The following is a 19,025-nucleotide window of genomic DNA, read 5'->3' as shown; positions in this document are numbered from 1 at the left end:
GAAGGAAATGGCAAACCACTCCAGTATCTTTGCCAATAAAATTCCAAATGGGGCCACAAAGAGCTGGATATGACTGAAACAATTGAACAAAACACATTTTTACTGCTCAGCTGTGAGAGTTGTAATAATTAAAGTTTTTTTATTTAAATGGAGGAAAATCAGTGTTAATTTGGACAGTGTTTTTTAATGCAGTAATGTAAAACCATGAACTTTTTATCTTTTTGCAATTGTGATTTTTCTGTGATGGTCTTTGTGTTGCAAACTTGCTTTTCAGGAGTTAATTGGCCTCATCAAACACACAAAGATACCTATTATTTGTATGTGTAATGATCGAAATCATCCAAAAATTCGTTCCTTAGTCCATTATTGCTTTGATCTTCGGTTTCAAAGACCTCGGATTGAACAGATTAAGGTACAAAGATTGTTTCTTTTTCAAGTATTTGATTAAAGATTTTTGTTGTTCTTACATTTTTGAAGCTTTTTTCCCCCTATATATCATTTTCAGGGTGCTATGATGTCTGTTGCTTTTAAAGAGGGTTTAAAGATCCCTCCTTCAGCTATGAATGAAATTATTCTGGGAGCAAATCATGATATTCGACAGGTATGTTATACTTTTATGCTGCAAATATAACACTGTTGGTGATTTACTCATTTGTGGTCATTGACCTTTTAGGATGAATTTTCCCTTTTGCCAATCACTTTGCCTTGTCTGTGAATTTTAGGTTTTGCATAATCTTAGCATGTGGTGTGCAGAAAATAAAGCCTTAACCTATGACCAAGCTAAAGCTGATTCCAACAGGGCTAAAAAAGATATCAAACTGGTAAGAGAGATTTAATATTTCTTAGCTTCTCTTTGACTTGGCAGTGTTTCTCCCTATCAATAAATAGTAGAAATAATGGAAGAAATAGAATGATCATATTTATTTGATGAACTCACTAATCCTGTGAATGGAGGGAAGCTAGGAAAAATGGTAACAACTTTAATCCTGAAGAAGATAATTTTCAAGGCTAAAGATTGAATATGGTAAATTATTGAGCAGGTATGAATTTTTTAGTATCTTCTGATTCTAGGATCTCTTATACATAGTTAATCTTATAAGTGATTTGCATGGGGGCTGGAGTGAACTATCATAGATGATTTAGATACTTATATTTTTTGCATTTTATTATTTCAGGTCATCATCAGCTAAAATGAATTGATCTATGATAAAGCCATAACACTATTCTTGTGTCATAGGGTCCATTTGATGTTGCCCGTAAAGTGTTTGCTGCTGGCGAAGAAGCTGCTCACATGTCGCTTATGGACAAGTCTGATCTCTTCTTCCATGATTACTCCATAGCACCTCTTTTTGTCCAGGAAAACTACTTACATGTAAAACCTGCTGCTGCAGGGTCAGTATTTCCAAGTAACGGGAAAGATGTGATTGCTTGTATGCACAGTACCTTTTAAGGGCCCGGGGCCTGTGAAGGGCCTGACTTTTAGGGGGTACTCATAGTAATGGAGATTTGCTCTTTCCTGCAGAGGGGATGTGAAAAAACATTTAATGCTTTTGAGCAAAGCAGCAGATAGCATATGTGACGGTGACTTAGTTGATAGACAAATTCGGAGTAAGCAAAACTGGAGCCTTCTGCCCGCACAGGTAGGTGCATCATTACTGCCCCTAAAGTCCATATAAGGTGTTCAGAAAAGATGGTAGCCAACTGCTTTTGGATTCTGCAAGTGTTAAGAATGCCAATAAGCTTTATCAGTGTCATAGTGGTTTTTGGACCATATTTATCTAGGCCGTGGTTTGTCATAAACTAAAATATTTTTACAGGTTCCTCAATATCAGATCATCTTCCAAAAGTACTTTGGACCTTGTTTTTGTCCTTTATTATTCTGAATAGACAAAAGGAAGGGTTAAGAATAGCTTCTGATTCTGACTCAGATATGAGTAAAAGGTGTCATTTAGCCTATTACCTTGAGAACACACTTCAGATTAGATTCTCCATTTCTTGGAAACAAGGAACTGAGCCAGATAACCTTTTCTTGACTTTTTCTGATAGTGTCCTAGTTGTAAATAGTCTCTTCTTTTAGAACTGTACATACATAGGAAGATTTTGAGAGAATCTTTTGCCCCTTTGAAAATAACTTGAAAAAAATGATTGTAGTGTATTTAAGCTGATCTTATCACTAGAGGGTTGGTCACTCAGTGATGATTTTTTTTTTTTTACTTTGCAACTTATCTTGGCACATAGGGCTCCTGCTTTAGTTGTTCACAGACCTTATTATACAGCCCTGCTATATTATTTATGAAGCTATTAATGCTTTGTAAGTAAACAAAGTAAAACAAAACCACTTCTAAAAAATGATCAGCTCATGAAGATGTATGGAGGTTTGAATCTGTGGAGGGAATAACCCACATGAGTAATACAGACTTTTTTCTAAAGTGTAAAGTTGAAGTATTTTGGTTGATTATTTTACTTAAAGCAAGGAGTTAGCAACCTTTTAGGAATGAAATGCTTAGTTGGTGACTTTTGCAGTAGTTAGTGCTTTTGGGGTCTGGAATAAAAAGGTCCCACATAATCTTTCCCCTGTATACTCAATCACTGTTCCCCAAGAACAGCAAGCAGTCTGATCTGTTACACATGTACAGGCATGCTAAACATCTTTCCACATTACTCATGCTGTGAAAGAAGAATCAGAACAAAAGGGAAAAACTACGAGAAAGAAAAAACACAAAACAACCAAAAAAAGTGAGAGTAGTATCCCTTGATCTGCATTCAAACTCCATAGTTCTTTCTCTGGATGTGGATAGTATTTTCCATCATGAGTCTTTTGGACTTGTTTTGGATCATTGCATTGCTGAGAAGAGCTAAGTCTATCATAGTTGATTATCACACAGTGTTGCTGTTACTGTGTATAATGTTCTTCTGGTTTTTTTTCACTTCTCTCGGTATCAGGTTATGTAAATCTTTCCCAGTTTTTCTGAAATCATCTTCATCATTTCTTATAGCATAATGGTATTCCATTTCATTCCTATATCATAACTTGTTCAGCCATTTCCCATTTGATGGACATTTCCTCAATTTCTAATGCTTTGCCACCACATAAAAGAGGTGCTATAAATATTTTTGTATATGTGGGTCCTTTACCCTTTTTGGAGGGTCAAAGGGCATGTACAGTTTGATTGTCCTTTGGGTATAGTTCAAAATTGCTCCCCAGAAAGATTGGAACAGTTCACAACTCCATCAACAATGTATTAGTGTTCCAGTTCTCCCCACATCTTCTCCAGCATTTATCATTTTCCTTTTTGTCATTTTAGCCAATCTGATATGTGTGAGGTGGTACTTTAGAGTTGTTTTAATTTGCATTTCTCTAATCAATAGTGATTTAAAACATTTTTTCATATGACTGTAGGTAGCTTTAATTTCTTCATCTGAAAGCTGCCTGTTCATATCCTTTGACCATTTTTCAATTGGAGAATGACTTGTAATCTTAAAAATTTGATTCAGTTCTCTATGTATTTGAGAAATGAGGCCTTTGTCAAAAACACTGACTGTAAAAATTGTTTCCCAGCTTTCTGTTTTCCTTCTAATCTTGGTTGCATTGGTTTTATTTGCGCAAAACCTTTTAAATTTCATATAATCAAAATTACCCATTTTGTACTCTTGTACTTCCCTTCTCCATACATTTGACAGGTAAACTATTCCTTACTCTCCCAATTTGCCTATGGTGTTACCTTTAATATCTAAATCATGTACCCATAAAATGAAAGTACTTTTAGAGGGGATTGGGGGGGGTCATAAATTTAGATCTGGAAAAGATCTTAGATGATATATTTGAAACTCACTCTCATCTAAATTGATCAGAGGAAAGAAGTGTGGGGGAGGAGGGAGAGAGAGGTGGGGGGAGATTTGGGCACAAATTTAAGGGTGTTCAGAAACATTTAAAACTCTTTTCACTGTGGCGAAGAATTAGAAACTGAGGAGATGCCCCTCACTTGGGGAATGGCTGAACAGTTGAAGGTATTTGAATTTGATGGACTATAACTATTTTAAGAAAATAGGAAGGGGATGATTTCACAGAAACCTGGAAAGACTTCTTTGAACTAATACAAAATATGCTGAGCAGAACCATCAGAACAATTTATGTAATAAATTATATTAATTATGTTAATATAATTTATATAATAAATTTATATAATAAAAATATTGATTTGGTTTGGTTTTATTAAAAAAAGCTCTGACTTAAGAACTCTGATTAACACAATGATAAACTACAACTCCAGAGGATAAATGATCAGATATACTACCCACCTCCTGATTAGAAATGAAGAACTCAGTGTTGTAGAGCAAGGCATGTTTTTTAAAGACATGGTCAATGCATCGTTGTTGCCCATTATCATATATATGTGTGTCATGGGGGCTTTGCTTTCCTTTCTCAGTTTGAGATGGGTGGGGAAATTTTTGCTTATTAAAAAAAATCCTTAAAACAGAAGAAAATTCACTCAGGTACTTTTCACAACTGTAGCTAGAACAATTCTTGATCTGAGATAGCGATTTTAAAAAAATACATAATTCCAACCATATAAAATTTAAATGTTTGAATAAAATGAATGGAGATCAAGTTAGAAGACAAGCTGTAGAATGCAGAATATATAAAATATTACATGACAGATGATCAAGAAAAGCCATTTATTTCCAAGTATGGAGAGAATTGACACCCTTTTATACCATGAGCCATTGCCACTAGACGAGTGCTAAAAGGAAAGTGTCCCAAGTTTTGACAGCCACAAATGACATGTGAAAATATGTTCCAAAGCACTGATAAGAGGTCATATTAAGACAATTTTACATTTTTATTGTCATGCCTTCAAAATAACGAAAAAGGAAATGGTCAATATTTGACCTTTTTTCATTTTGAAATTCACAAACACTAAATAATCATTTAATATGCACCATAAAACAGAAAAAGATGATTGTATGTGATACAGATTCTAAGTGTAGGTTGATTTTCCTTTCCAGTCAAAAATTCGACATGGTACTTAAAAAAAGACATTGCCTTCCTTAAACATAATAAGGAAACTAAGGTCCAGATAACTGAATCACTTGTTTCAGGTAGGAGTTGGCAGTCAGAATGCTGTGCTCTAAATAATAATACTCTTTCCATTGCTGCCTTTTGGTTAAACTTATCAATCATTTTCACCTTAACAAGAATTACTTTTATCATAGTGATATGTTCCTTTTAGTTAAGAAGGCTTCATTGAAGAAAGAGGAGATTTGGTTTTATTAAGAGAGGGCTGGTCCATGTTGGGTATCCTGGTAGGATAGTTTTGTCTAGGATTAAGATATTGGGCATCCCAATGTAAGAGAGGGGAGACACAGAGATGGGAATATGCCGAAAACAAGCCTTGTATCATTTAGCATAGTACTGGTGGTGGCAGTTAGCCCAGTGCCAGTGGATATGATTGTCCTTATTGTTTTTAGTAATTAATGATGATAACAATAGTAACTTGACATTTATAAAGCACTTAAATCCATGTTAATAACTTGACATACATTTTCACATTTGACTATTACAATAGCTCCATCGAGTATTGTCTCCTTTTTTTTAGATAAGGGTACTGAGGCTCAGAGAATCTAAATTCTGGGTTACATAGCTAGTAACTGCTGCAGGGGGGCATTTGAACTTTTCTTTCTTGACTCCAAGTACCATGGAAGTATGGCGTAATGCATAGATCACTAGATTTCAAGTTGGGAAGACCTTGGTTTGAATTTTGTCTTGGACATTTACCAGCTTTGTACCCTGGGTGATTCATTTGACCTCCATAAGGCTCAGTTTCCTCATGTGTAAAATCAGAGGATTGGACTTAATGCCCTCAAATGAGCCCTTCTAGCTCAAAATCTACGATCCTATAATCTTTTTTTTTTTTTTTTTTTGGGTGAGGCAATTGGGGTTAAGTGACTTGCCCAAGGTCACACAGCTAGTAAGTGTTAAGTGTCTGAGGCCAGATTTGAACTCAGGTCCTCCTGACTCCAGGGCCGGTGCTCTATCCACTGCGCCACCTAGCTGCCCCTATGATCCTATAATCTTAACTCAGGTTAACCTGGGTTCCATGTCTAAGGAGAAAAAAATTACTACATCTACATTTTAATATAATTAGCTTCTTTTATAGTCTTGCACATTTATTATATGCATTTGAAAACATTGTTCTGAGAAGGGCTCCATTGATTTTGCCAAACTGCCAAAGGGGTCCATGACATAAAGAAGGTTAAGAACCTTCTACAGGTTTATATTCCAAAGACATTCCCCAAAAGAGAAAAAGACCTATTTGTACAAAATGTTTATAGCAGCTCTTTTTGTGGTGGCTAAGAATTGGAAATCAGAGGAATGCCCATCAGTTGGGGAATGGCTAAACAAGTTGTGGAATATGATAGTGATGGAATATTATTGTGCTATAAAAAATGATAAGCAGGATGATTTCAGAAAGGCCTAGAAAAACTTGTATGAACTGATATATAGTAAAGTGAGCAGAACTAAGAGAACATTGTGCACAGAGACAGCAATATTGTTTGATGCAGAGCTGTGAATGACTTAACTATTCTCAACAGTATAATTATCCAAGATAATCCCAAAGGATTATGACGAAACATACTATCTACCTACAAAGAAAGAATTGATATTGATGGAACAGACTGAAGCATGCTATTTCTCGTTTTCTTTCCTTTTTTTTTTTATTCAAGTTTTCCTATACAAAATGACTAATATGGTAATGTTTTACATAATTGCACATGTATAACCTTCATTATTTAAGCGCCTCAGGCACAAGGGAGAAAAGGAAGTATGAAATTTGGAACACAAAACTAAGTAAAAATGTTTATTATTATTTTAAAAAAAGAACCTCTGCTTAAGTCTATCTTCTTTCAATTGAACCACTGGTGCTTTATCCACTACGCCACCTAGCTGCCCACTGGTACTTATCTTAATAAACATTAATCTACCTTCTATAAGTTTATAATCTCTGATCAACTTTTGATTATTTGATTTGTTTTTTGTTCATTATTTAGTAAAATCTAAGAATAAAGACTTAATTTTAACAAAACATAATTAGGAAAGTACATTGGCTATCAAAGGAATTCTAAAACATCTCAAATTGGAATCTCTTGTTTAGATATCCTTTGCCAACACTATTCTCCGTTATTGTTGATGATTTAGTAGACTTAGGGATTGAAGTCCAGCTTCTTTTGTTTTTCTGTTTAATATGGTGGATGTCAGTTTAATTTAACAAATGAGATTCAATGAAAAGAAAGAAACTCTTTACCAACATATATAAGTATAGTATATTTGGAATTTTGTTTAATGTGAAACTAATTTTCTTTGCTTAACTTTTCAGGCCATTTACTCTAGTGTTCTTCCTGGAGAGTTGATGAGAGGTTACATGACTCAGTTTCCTTCTTTCCCAAGTTGGTTGGGTAAATTCTCATCCACAGGCAAACATGATCGCATTGTTCAAGAATTAGCATTACACATGAGTCTTGAGTAAGTATTCCAGTTTGGAGTTTTATTGGTACGGAATGTTTACCCTTTTATTGGCTAGAATGGCATAATGTAACAGATGCCAGCTTAGAATGCAAAAGATCTGGATTTTTAGTCCTGATTAGCCACTAACTGAAGGTATAGCCTTGGCCATTCCTTTAACCTTTCTCATCTTCAGTTAAATTATTTGTAAAATGGGAATGATAGCACTTAGAATTATTATATTTTTGGGTTGGATAAAACTGGCATTTAGGACAAAATTCCAAGCAATATATAAATCTGAGATGCTGTTACAAACATTGCAGTAGTATCTTGCTACAGGGAATTTATTCAAGAAATACTAATAATATGAATACCAATAATACTCATTCTTTTTGTAAAGCACAATGCTAGGGGCTTTAAGATAGGTGATAGGATAGTAGTCTACCCTGGAACTTAATGTCTTTGCAGGGGAAGAAAGATTTGTATACACACATATTATTTTGTTTTGTATTTCAGTTAAGTACATGAGGCTTATGCACATAAAGCTTCAGAGACATTTAATTTATTAGCAAGAATTAGTAATAATGTCTTAGGTTTCTGTGAAGCTTTGTGATTTTGAACATGCTTGAATATGTCTTACTATCTTATAGAAAACAATTTTAGCTGTTTTAGGAGGACATTAGCTATAGGAAAATAACTCAGATAGCTGGAAATTAGTCTTTCTAGAGAATAGTTGCAAATAAGGCATTTGTATATTGTTTTTTCATTAAGGATAAAGACTGAGAGAAGGAGTGTGTCTATCTGTGGGGAGGGGCGGGGAAGAGAGGGAGAGAAGAGAAAGAGAGACCGAGCGAGAGAGAGAGTGAAATGAAAATATGTTGAAAATTTAACTTGAAACATTGAGAGGAAACTGAACTATTTGAAACCCAGACCTATTTCTGACTTATGATTGAAATTGACTTGATATTATTAACCACTTCATCATCAAAGTCAGATGTCACTTTGCTAAAATGACTTTCTCCTGGGATGCTAATCCACTGTTGGTGGAATTGTGAACTGATCCAACCATTCTGTAGAGCAATTTGGAACTATGCCCAAAGGGCTATAAAATTATGCATACCCTTTGACCGAGCAATATATCCAAAGACATCCCCAAAAAAGGAAAAAGGCCTATTTGTACAAAAATATTTATAGCAGCTCTCTTTGTGGTGACTAAGAATTGGAAATCAAAGGAATGCCAATCCATTGGGGAATGGCTAAACAAGCTGTGGTATATGATTGTAATGGAATATTATTGTACTATAAGAAACATCAAGCAGGATGATTTCAGAAAAGCTTGGAAAGACTTGTGTGAACTGATGTATAGTGAAAGTGAGCAGAACCAGGAGAATGTTGTGCCGTGGCAGCGGTATTGTATGATGAAGAACTGTGAATGATTTAACTGTTCTCAGAAATACAATGATCCAAGACAATCCCAAAGAACTAGTCTTGAAGCTTACTATCCACCTCAAAGAACTGATATTGAACACAGACTGATGCATGCTATTTTTCATTCTTTTTTTTCTTTTATTCGAGTTTTCTTATACAAAATGACTAATATGTTAATGCTTTACATAATTGCCTATTTATAACCTATATCTGATTGCTTATCACCTGGGGGGGGTGGAAGGGAAGGAGGGATAGAATTTGGAACTCAAAGCTTTAAATAAAAATGTTTATTACTAAAATGACTTTACCAAAGTTCATGTCTGATCATGTAACTCTGACCCTCATTCTTTGCTCCTCTCCTCTGCCCCCCAGTTCACTGTCCTTCAATGGCCGCCTATCAAATATAAAGTCCTGTCATTCAAAGCTCTTCACAACCTGACTCTTTCCTCCTCCAGTCTTGCCCTCACCTCCATGCGTTCTACAAACCAGGTGCATTGGCCTTCTTTCTGTTCCTCACATGCAACATTCCATATGCTAACTCTTTGCTTTTCATTGGTTCCCCATGTCTAGAATGCTTTCCCTCCTTACCACTGCCTCCTGGTTTTCCTGGCTTCCTTCAAGGTTCAGTTCCATTTGCAGCTTCTTGGTTGTGGACAGACCCATCTCCCCTCCTGATCTCCCCTTGTGTCTTTCCTCTGAGATTCCTTTCATTTATATGGTTCATCTCTTATACATACCTGGCATTTGTGGCATGTAGTCTCCTCTTCATGAGAACAGAAATGGTGCTTTTTTACTTTCTTTGTATCTCCAGTGCTTAATACAGTGTCTGACACTAGTAGATGCTTAACAAGTACATGTTGACTGACTTCTCAGTTCTGGTACTTTCTCCATGTCCCATTTCCCTTTTAGAGAATTATTCTAGGTCACCATTTCCCCATATCCAGCCTGACTTTATTTAGGTTGCCAGGAACCCTTTCATGGGTTCCCAATAAACACTGGCATATTGTTATGAACACCTCTTAGCTTCTGTTCTTTATAAAGAACAAAAGCTGTGTCTTCTTGGGGCAAGTCATTTTGTTCTCTGCTCCTCAGTTTCTTCATCTGTGAAATAAAAGGACTAGATAAGATGACATTTATGGTTCTAAATTTCCATGATGATAACCATTCTTTTTTTTTTTTTTAAGTAATAAACTTTGGGGGGGTGGACAATGAGGGTTAAGTGACTTGCCAGGGTCACACAGCTAGTTAGTGTCAAGTATCTGAGGCCGGATTTGAACTCAGGTCCTCCTGAATCCAGGGTTGGTGCTTTATCCACTGTGCCACCTAGCTGCCCCTTAATAAAGATTTTTACTTATAGTTTTGAGTTCCAGTTTTTATCCCTCCTGTCCCTCTCCCCTCCCTGAGGTGGCAAGCAATCAGATTTGGGTTGTACATGTATGATTATGTAAAACATTACCACATTTGTCATTTTGTACAATAAAACTTGATTAAAAGAAAAAAATGAAATAAAGTGGAAAAATAGCATGCTTCCGTCTGTTCCATTAATGTCAGTTCTTTTTTTGGATCAGTAGTCTAGTCCTTTTCTTGGATCATTGTATTGTTGAGAATAGTTAAGTTGTTCAGTTTTTCATCAAACAATATTGCTCTCTCTGTGCACAATGCTCTCTTGGTTCTGCTCACTTCACTATACATCAGTTCATACAAGTCTTTCCAGGCCTTTCTGAAATCATCCTGCCTGTCCTTTCTTTCTTTCTTTCTTTCTTTCTTTCTTTCTTTCTTTCTTTCTTTCTTTCTTTCTTTCTTTCTTTCTTTCTTTCTTTCTGTCTGTCTGTCTGTCTGTCTGTCTGTCTGTCTGTCTGTCTGTCTGTCTGTCTGTCTGTCTGTCTGTCTGTCTGTCTGTCTTTCTGTCTTTCTGTCTTTCTGTCTTTCTGTCTTTCTGTCTTTCTGTCTTTCTGTCTTTCTGTCTTTCTGTCTTTCTGTCTTTCTTTCTTTCTTTCTTTCTTTCTTTCTTTCTTTCTTTCTTTCTTTCTTTCTTTCTTTCTTTCTTTCTTTCTTTCTTTCTTTCTTTCTTTCTTTCTTTCTTTCTTTCTTTCTTTCTTTCTTTCTTTCTTTCTTTCTTTCTTTCTTTCTTTCTGTCTCTCTCTCTCTCTCTTTCTCTCTTTCAAGGGTTAAGTGACTTGCCCAGGGTCACACAGCTGTCAAGTGTCTGAGGCCACATTTGAACTAGGGTCCTCCTGAATCCAGGACTCGTGCTCTATCCATTGTGCCACCTAGCTGCCCCCACCATGCCTGTATTTGTAAATAATTTTCATAACTAGTTAGAAGCAGAAACTTGAAATATTTGTTGTAACACAAAGCCTTTTTTATATAAACAACATCTGTGGTAGATACTAAATAAATATTTGTTGGAGTTGATTTTAACCAGTCTTTTTATTACAATTGATTATTTAAAACTTACGTTGATGATTTTATAAAACTGACCTATTCAATATGCTTTTTCTTACTTTTGGTATAGAACTCACTCCAGCAAAAGGACTGTCAACCTGGATTACCTTTCACACATGCGGGATGCACTTGTTCTTCCTTTGACATTACATGGGACAGAAGGTGTACAGAATACTGTTGAACTCATGGATACATATCATCTCATGAGAGAAGACTTTGAAAATATCATGGAAATAAGCACTTGGGGAGGCAAACCTAGTTCCTTTTCTAAATTGGATCCCAAGGTAAAATTCACAACTATTCATACTTCTGTTAAATGTATTTCCGTTTATCACACGTACAAAAACAAAATTCAACATTTAGCAATATTTGGGAATCAACTTCCTTCATTATTTATCCCAAGCTACCAAAAACTCCTGGAAGAAATACTGCTGAATAAGTTCACTTAAAGTAATACTAGCATATGGTGTGATGGAAAGAGCATTGAATTAAAACACACACACACTTTTAAAGAAAGTTTTATTGATGCCTTGTATTTTTACTCTACTGTCATTTTTTGATGTAGTTCTCCATGCCCTATAAAATCTTTTCCTTGCAAGAAAGCAGGACACTTGAGGAAAATCCCAGGACATAGCCGTTTTTTTCCTAGTTTATGCGTCATTTGCCACCTGTAGTTCAGACAACTCCTCTCTATTCAGAGGAGCTAAGTTTGTTTTTTTATATGTTCTCTATAAACCAGTATTGATTATTGAATTTAGTTTATGTTCAACTGCCTTGTAGTGATATTTTCATTTCTGTTATTGTTATGTTTATTGTTCTCTTGATTCTACTTTTTTCACTATGCCTTAGTTCATACAGATTTTCTTATATTTTGTAAAATTCCTAATTTCTTGTTCCATTACATCCATATGCCATTATTTGTTTAGTATTTTTCTAATCAATAACCACCCACTTTGTTTTCAATTTTTTGGTACCACAGATTTTGTAAGGAATGTCTTGGTATATATAGAACCTTTTTTATTTTTGATTTTTATGGAAAATATAGGCAATAGGGGGATTCTGATGAGTACTGAATATGAAATTAGGTTACCAGGTTAGAATGCCAGCTTTTTACTGTCTGTCATGTTAAACTAATCACTTAACTTCTTTGGCCTTTTATTTCCTCGACTATAAAATTTACATATTGAACTAGATAGTATTTCTAGTCTCTTCTAGAGTCTATATTCTTCCTAAACTAGGCCCTCACTGCTGCACAGCATTCTCATTATTCATCTGTCATTGATTTTCTATCATTTCTCACAATTTTTCTAATGTTCTCTTCTCCAACTCCTTCCACTGTCTCTAGGCAGATGATCTTACCATCTTTGTTACAAAGAAAATATGAATTGTTCAGTTTTCTTTTTTTAAAAAAATTATACTCTTTTTAATTTATGGAATAAAAAAGGCTTTTCCATAATATAGTATAATAAAAGATAATTACACATGAAACTGCAAATTTATCATGTGCAACTTGCCATTCCTTTCAAATATGTAATAAAGTTATTGTGTAAATTTCTCTTTTCCCTTTTTTCCAGGCATCACTCCTTCCCCTTTCCATCCCCCTCATTGCTACCATTAGACACAAATATGTATATACATGTAAAATTATTATATACATCTATTTATCAGTTCTTTTGCTGGATACAGATAGTGTCCTTCATCTGTCCTTTATCTTTTAATTTTTTAATTTTAATTTTAATTTTTTTTAGTGAGGCAATTGGGGTTAAGTGACTTGCCCAGGGTCACACAGCTAGTAAGTGTTAAGTGTCTGAGGCCGGATTTGAACTCAGGTACTCCTGAATCCAGGGCCGGTGCTTTATCCACTGTGCCACCTAGCCACCCCTGTCCTTTATTTTTAATTTATGTATTTGTAAAAGTCAAAATGACTTATTCACTCAAAGTCTAATTTTCTCATCTCTCTTTTTATATTCCTCTTAAAACTCTCTTGAAAGATATAATCCTTCCTCCATATACCCTTGATCCCAGTCCTTCTGCCTTCTAATTCACCTTGTCCCGTCAGCTATCTCCTGTCATTTTTTTCAGGGCAATGGGAGTTAAGTGACTTGACCAGGGTCACACAGCTAGTAAGTGTCTGAGGCTGTGTTTGAACTTAGGTCCTCCTGAATCCAATGCCGGTGTCTTATCCACTGTGCCATCTAGCTGCCCCCAGCTATCTCCTGTCTTTATAATAGTCATTCTTTCCCTCTGAAATGCCTTATTTTTCAGCCTACATACCTACTTATATGTACTGTGCTCTTAAAACAGACCCGAAAACTCCCAGAAGCCTTCCATTAACCTTGGCTGTTCTTCAAATCATAGCGTCATCTTTTTATTCTTTTTTTCTCTTTCACCAGAAAATTTTTAGATAAGATATACCTGGAGAGGAGTGTGTGTGTGTTTGTGTGTGTGTGTGTGTGTGTGTGTGGTCTCCGCTTGCTGCTTCTTGCAGTTGAACTTTTCTCCTCACCACTACTGAAGATGGTTTCAGTCTTCCACTTCTTCTTTATTTACTTCTTTGACCACTATCTTTTGTTCTTTGCTAACTCTTCCTCCCATTGCTTAGAGATTGATGTCTTCCAGTGTTCTGTCTTTAGGCTTTTCTTTGTCATTCTCCTTTGGTGAGCTCATCCCATTACTTCAGTTACCACTTTTATGCGGACAAATTCACAATGCTTATCTTTTGATCACCCTGACCCCAATATTTCCCCAGGCCTTCAGTTGCAGCCTGCCATTCTTTCTTCACCTAATGTAGTTCTCCTTGCCCTATAAAATGTCCCACCAGTGCCTCAAACTCAACTCAACATGTCTAAAACTGAACTGAAAAAACAACAACATGTTCCGGCCTTTCCCTTCCTTCTGTATTTTTCTTGGTGGGACCACCACTTTCCCAGTCATCCAAGTTTGTAATATTAGTATTATCTTGGTTTCTCCTACTGTACCAGATACAGCTTCTTGCCAACTTGTGTCATTTTTATCTGTGTACTCTCTCTCCAATTCTTCCTGCCCCCCCCCCCACCCAAATCTTTCTACAACAACCCATGTTGTGAACCTCATCTTTCTCTACTTAGACTATTATAAGAGTTTTTATATTGGTCTCTTGGTCTCCTGGAATTCCTCTAAACAAACCAGTTTCTAAACTGCTGCCCTAGTAATCTTCCTAATGCATCATTTTGATTATGTTCCTTCCTCGAACATTCCCTTGCTGAGGTGATCCTGGGTGAGTTACTTAACCTCTCTGTGCCTCTGTTTCTTCATCTGTAAAATGGGAGTGACAATAGAACTTACCTCAGTGTTGTGAGAATCCAAGGAGTTGTTAACCTTTGTAAAACATTTTGCAAACCTTAAAGTTCTATGTAAATGGAAGCTATTATGTTATCATTGCATACCTTCCACTTAGAATACTTCCGTGACTTGCCTTTGCCTACCACTTTTCTAGGCTTCCATCTTTGTTTCTTCAGCCACCCTGTTTCACACTGCTGCTTCTTACCCACCTGTCAGATACCTTTTGGCCATTCCTGTTTGCTTCTGTCTTTTCTAAGGCAGGTGTTCCAATTTAATTGCCAGCATCCCTCAATAAATCTCTATCCAACCACTTTTCCTTTATCTGGTTCTCTACTCAGTGGTTTGCGTTGTACTATCCCTCCCATCCTCTTTCCATCCCCATGATTCCAGACCTTTAGCTACTGAAGTACAGACCCTATCCCCTACTGTCCACTTCCTTAGTGCGATCCCTCTTAAGCCTGATACCACAGCTTCAAGCTCCATATTCTCCCTCATCCCCTTCTGCTGTGCCCCTCGGAATTTTTCACTCCTTAATTAACTCATTTCCTGTCGTTCTGAACCTTTCCTTCCGTCTTCTGGTAATCAAAGACTGGGTGCTCCTCTGATGATACTGTATCCCTGCCCACCCTTTTCAGTACTGATTGCACTTCTGCCACTACTCACCAGTTGCAGTGGAAAGTCAGAACACTCCTTGCTTCCCTGTCTGCTTTTAGACTTTCTCTTGGATTTGTCCTTCTTTGATGGTAACTTGCATTCATCATCCAGTCTAGACATTGGTGGTACTTATTGACTGAATCCAGAAAAAAAAAAGAACTGGGATCTAGATGCAGATCAAGCAATACTATTTCTATTGGTTTTTTGTTGTTGTTGTTCTTGTTTTTCTTTTGAGGTTTTTCTTTTTTGCTCTGATTCTTCTCTCATAACATGTCTAATGCAGAAATATGTTTAATGTGATTGTACATATATAACCTATATCAGATTACTTGCTGTCTTGGGGAGGGGGAAGGGAGGGCAGGGAGGGAGAAAAATTTTGCAACTAGAAATCTTATAAAAAACAAATGTTGAAAACTATCTCTAAATATAACTGGAAAATAATAAAATATTTATGTGGAAAAAAAATAGATGAACTCTTCCACTCACCATAGCAGCTGTGTTAAATGTTTACAGGCCTTACGCTCCACCCGCTCCCCTCTCTTTTTTGCCCTTCCTCCTCATCTTACATCACTCAGACATCTTCCCCCCACTATTTCACTGTTTTCTCTTAAGAAGAGCTAGTCTTGGGGCAGCTAGGTAGCGCAGTGGGTAGAGCACTGGGTTTGGAGTCAGGAGTACCTGAGTTCAAATCCGGCCTCAGACACTTAACACTTACTAGCTGTGTGACCCTGGGCAAGTCACTTAACCCCAATTGCCTCACTTTAAAAAAAAAGAAGAGCTAGTCTTAAAGTACTCATGATAGAAAATGTTCTCCACATCCAGAAAAAAGAACGGTGGATTCTGAATGCAGATTGAACCATAAGGTTTCTACTTTTTGGCCTTTTTGTTTTTTCTTTTTTGAGGTTTTCCCCTTGTGTTCTGATTCTCCTTTAACAATATGATTAGTGCAGAAATATATTTAATGTGATTGTACATATATAATCTATATCAGATTGTTTTTCATCTTGGGGAGGGAAGGGAGGGTGGGAGAAAAATTTGTAACTAAAAATCCTATGGAAACAAATGTTGAAAACTATCTTTACATGTAACTGGAAAATAATAAAATACTTGAAGAAGAAGAAGAGGTAGTCTTTGCCAAGGCAAACTCCTCTCCATTCACTCTTTTTAAAATTTTTTTTTTTGTAAGGCAATTGGGGTTAAGTGACTTGCCCAGGGTCACACAGCTAGTAAGTGTCAAGTGTCTGAGGCCAGATTTGAACTCAGGTACTCCCGAATCCAGGGCCGGTGCTTTATCCACTGCGCCACCTAGCTGCCCCTCCATTCACTCTTGATTCCCATTCCCTCTTATCTTCAGTGAATTGTTCCCATGATCATCCTCTCTCTAATCTTCGGTCTCTTCTTATGTACTGGTTTCTCCCCTTCTGCCAACAAAAATGCCATTATTTCTCCTGTCCTTTAAAGACTTGAACTGACTATTCCTTCTGGCTATTGTGCTATTTTTTTTTTTTTTAATCTCTACAGCTAAACTGCTTGAGAAAGCTGTTTACACCGACTGCCTACTCTTCCTCTCCTCTCACTTCTAAGTGAAATCTGGCTTCTGACATTATCATTCAACTGAAACTATTCTCTCCAAAGTTACCAATGATCAATCTCTCTCTCTCTCTCTCTCTCTCTCTCTCTCTCTCTCTCTCTCTCTCTCTCTCTCTCTCTCTCTCGGCAATGAGGGTTAAGTGACTTGCCCAGGGTCACACAGCTAATAAATGTCCAGTGTCTCAGGTCAGATTTGAACTCAGGTCTTCCTAAATCCAGGGCCAGTGTTTTATCTGCTGTGCCACCTAGCTGCCCCACTAATGATCTCTTAATTGCCAAATCAAATGACGTTATCAATTTTTATTCTTCTTCATCTTTGACAACCATGGACACTGTCAGTTCTCTTCTGGATACTATCTCCTCTCTAGATTTTTAGGATATTATTTTGTAATGGTTTTCTTCCTGTACCCATTTGATGCCTCCTCAGTTTCTTTTGTTAGATCTTTATCCACATCACTTACTCTGAGTATTTTGGCAAGCTCTGTCCTGTGTCTGAAATTTTTCCTTCTATGTCATCTTGCTTGGTAATCTGATCACCTCACACTTATCTATGCATATGATCCCCAGATCTAGGTATCCTCGTATGTCTCCTGAACTCTGGTCCCACATTATTAGCTGCCTTTTGGATATCTGGAACTAGATACTTCCCAGCATCTCAAACTAAATTTGTCTGAAAGAGAATTCATATCTTCCCCCCACGCCCCAAACTATTTTCTTTTCCAACTTCCTATTACTTTGGAGGGGACCGCCATCTTCTCAGTAACCAAGGCTCATAACATCTCTGTCATCCATATCTCTTTACTTACACTAAAAACACCATATATCTAATATGTTGTCAAATCTTGTTATTTCTACCTTTAAATATCCTCTCAACATAGTTTGATGAAGGTCCTCATCATCTCTCTTCTAGGCCACTGCAATATCCTTCTATTTGGTGTCTGCCTCAGTTTTCTCTATTCTAGTCCACTCAGCTACAAAGGTGATTTTTCTAACGAGTAGATCTGACCATATTACTGAGCTTGCTCCTCTTCCTTCTTCTTTAAGCAGTAAAGGCTAGTTCCCTTCAGGATCAGATAGAAAGTCTCCATTTTTTTAAAAGCCCTTTACAACCTGACCCATTCCTGCCTTTACAGTTTTCTTATATTTTACTTCCCTCCTTACCCTCTGTGATCGACTTATTTACACCCACTTGCTATTCCTTATACATGACATTCATCTCTGGTTTTGACATTCTTTTCTCTGTTTCTCATTGCTAGAATGCTCTGTCCCTTCACCCCTGCTTCCTAACGTCCCTGGATTCCTGCAAGATTCAGCTCAAATCTTGTGTGCTTTAGGAGACCTTTCCAAGTCCTTTTAAATGCTTATTTCCCATCTGTCTGTCTGTCTGTCTCTCTCTTTTTTTTTTTTGCGGGGCATTGGGGGTTAAGTGACTTGCCCAGGGTCACACAGCTAGTAAGTGTCAAGTGTTCTGAGGTTGGATTTGAACTCAGGTACTCCTGAATCCAGGGCCAGCGCTTTACCTACTGTGCCATCTAGCTGCCCCTCTCTCTTTTTTTAATTTTTGGTATTGCACTGTAATTGGTATTGTTTTGCTTTCTTGACATTTTGACATGATGTACTTTTTCCTGGGAAGTCAGGCATCTGTTGTTAAGTCATGGGTGGGTCCTAGAACTTTGTTTTCATTTTTCAGGGGAAGAAATTGAAGTTATCAATAGCCATATTTTAAAATACTTCAAAATACAGTTAGAGAAATGCAAATTAAAAGTACTCTGAGGTTGTACCTCAGTTTTATCAGGTTGGCAGAGTTGACAAAAAGACAGTGATAAATAAATGCTGAATAGGCTGTTGCATAATACATATTAATGCACTGTTGGTGAAGCTGTGAACTGATCCAGCCATTCTGGAAAGCTATTTGTAACTATCCTGAAATTGTTATTAAACTATTGTTTACTACAGTTTTAATACATTCTAATACAGTAGTACCACTACTAGTTTTATAAAGAACCAAAGAAAAAGGAAAAGCATTTCTATGTACAAAGATATATCAACTCTTTTTATGGTGGAAATGGTCTGAAACTAAAGGGGT

The 19,025-nt window shown here is 36.6% G+C and overlaps 1 protein-coding gene across 1 annotated transcript in view; it reads left to right on the top strand.

The window, feature by feature from the left end:
• The window catches only part of RFC1 (replication factor C subunit 1), an 85,269-nt gene that overhangs the window by 62,620 nt on the left and 3,624 nt on the right, over positions 1-19,025 (top strand). Inside the window, exons 17-23 of the mRNA XM_043972796.1 lie at positions 275-412; positions 506-601; positions 723-821; positions 1,238-1,392; positions 1,523-1,640; positions 7,377-7,522; positions 11,445-11,658. Coding sequence (XP_043828731.1) covers positions 275-412; positions 506-601; positions 723-821; positions 1,238-1,392; positions 1,523-1,640; positions 7,377-7,522; positions 11,445-11,658 — 966 coding nt within the window. The remainder of the gene's footprint in view (positions 1-274; positions 413-505; positions 602-722; positions 822-1,237; positions 1,393-1,522; positions 1,641-7,376; positions 7,523-11,444; positions 11,659-19,025) is intronic.

Source organism: Dromiciops gliroides, chromosome 6 (genome assembly GCF_019393635.1).
Source record: "Dromiciops gliroides isolate mDroGli1 chromosome 6, mDroGli1.pri, whole genome shotgun sequence".
NCBI classification, from domain to species: Eukaryota; Metazoa; Chordata; class Mammalia; order Microbiotheria; family Microbiotheriidae; genus Dromiciops; species Dromiciops gliroides.
The sequence above is the reverse complement of the archived record's forward strand: the minus strand, read 5'-3'. Positions and strand labels throughout refer to the sequence as shown.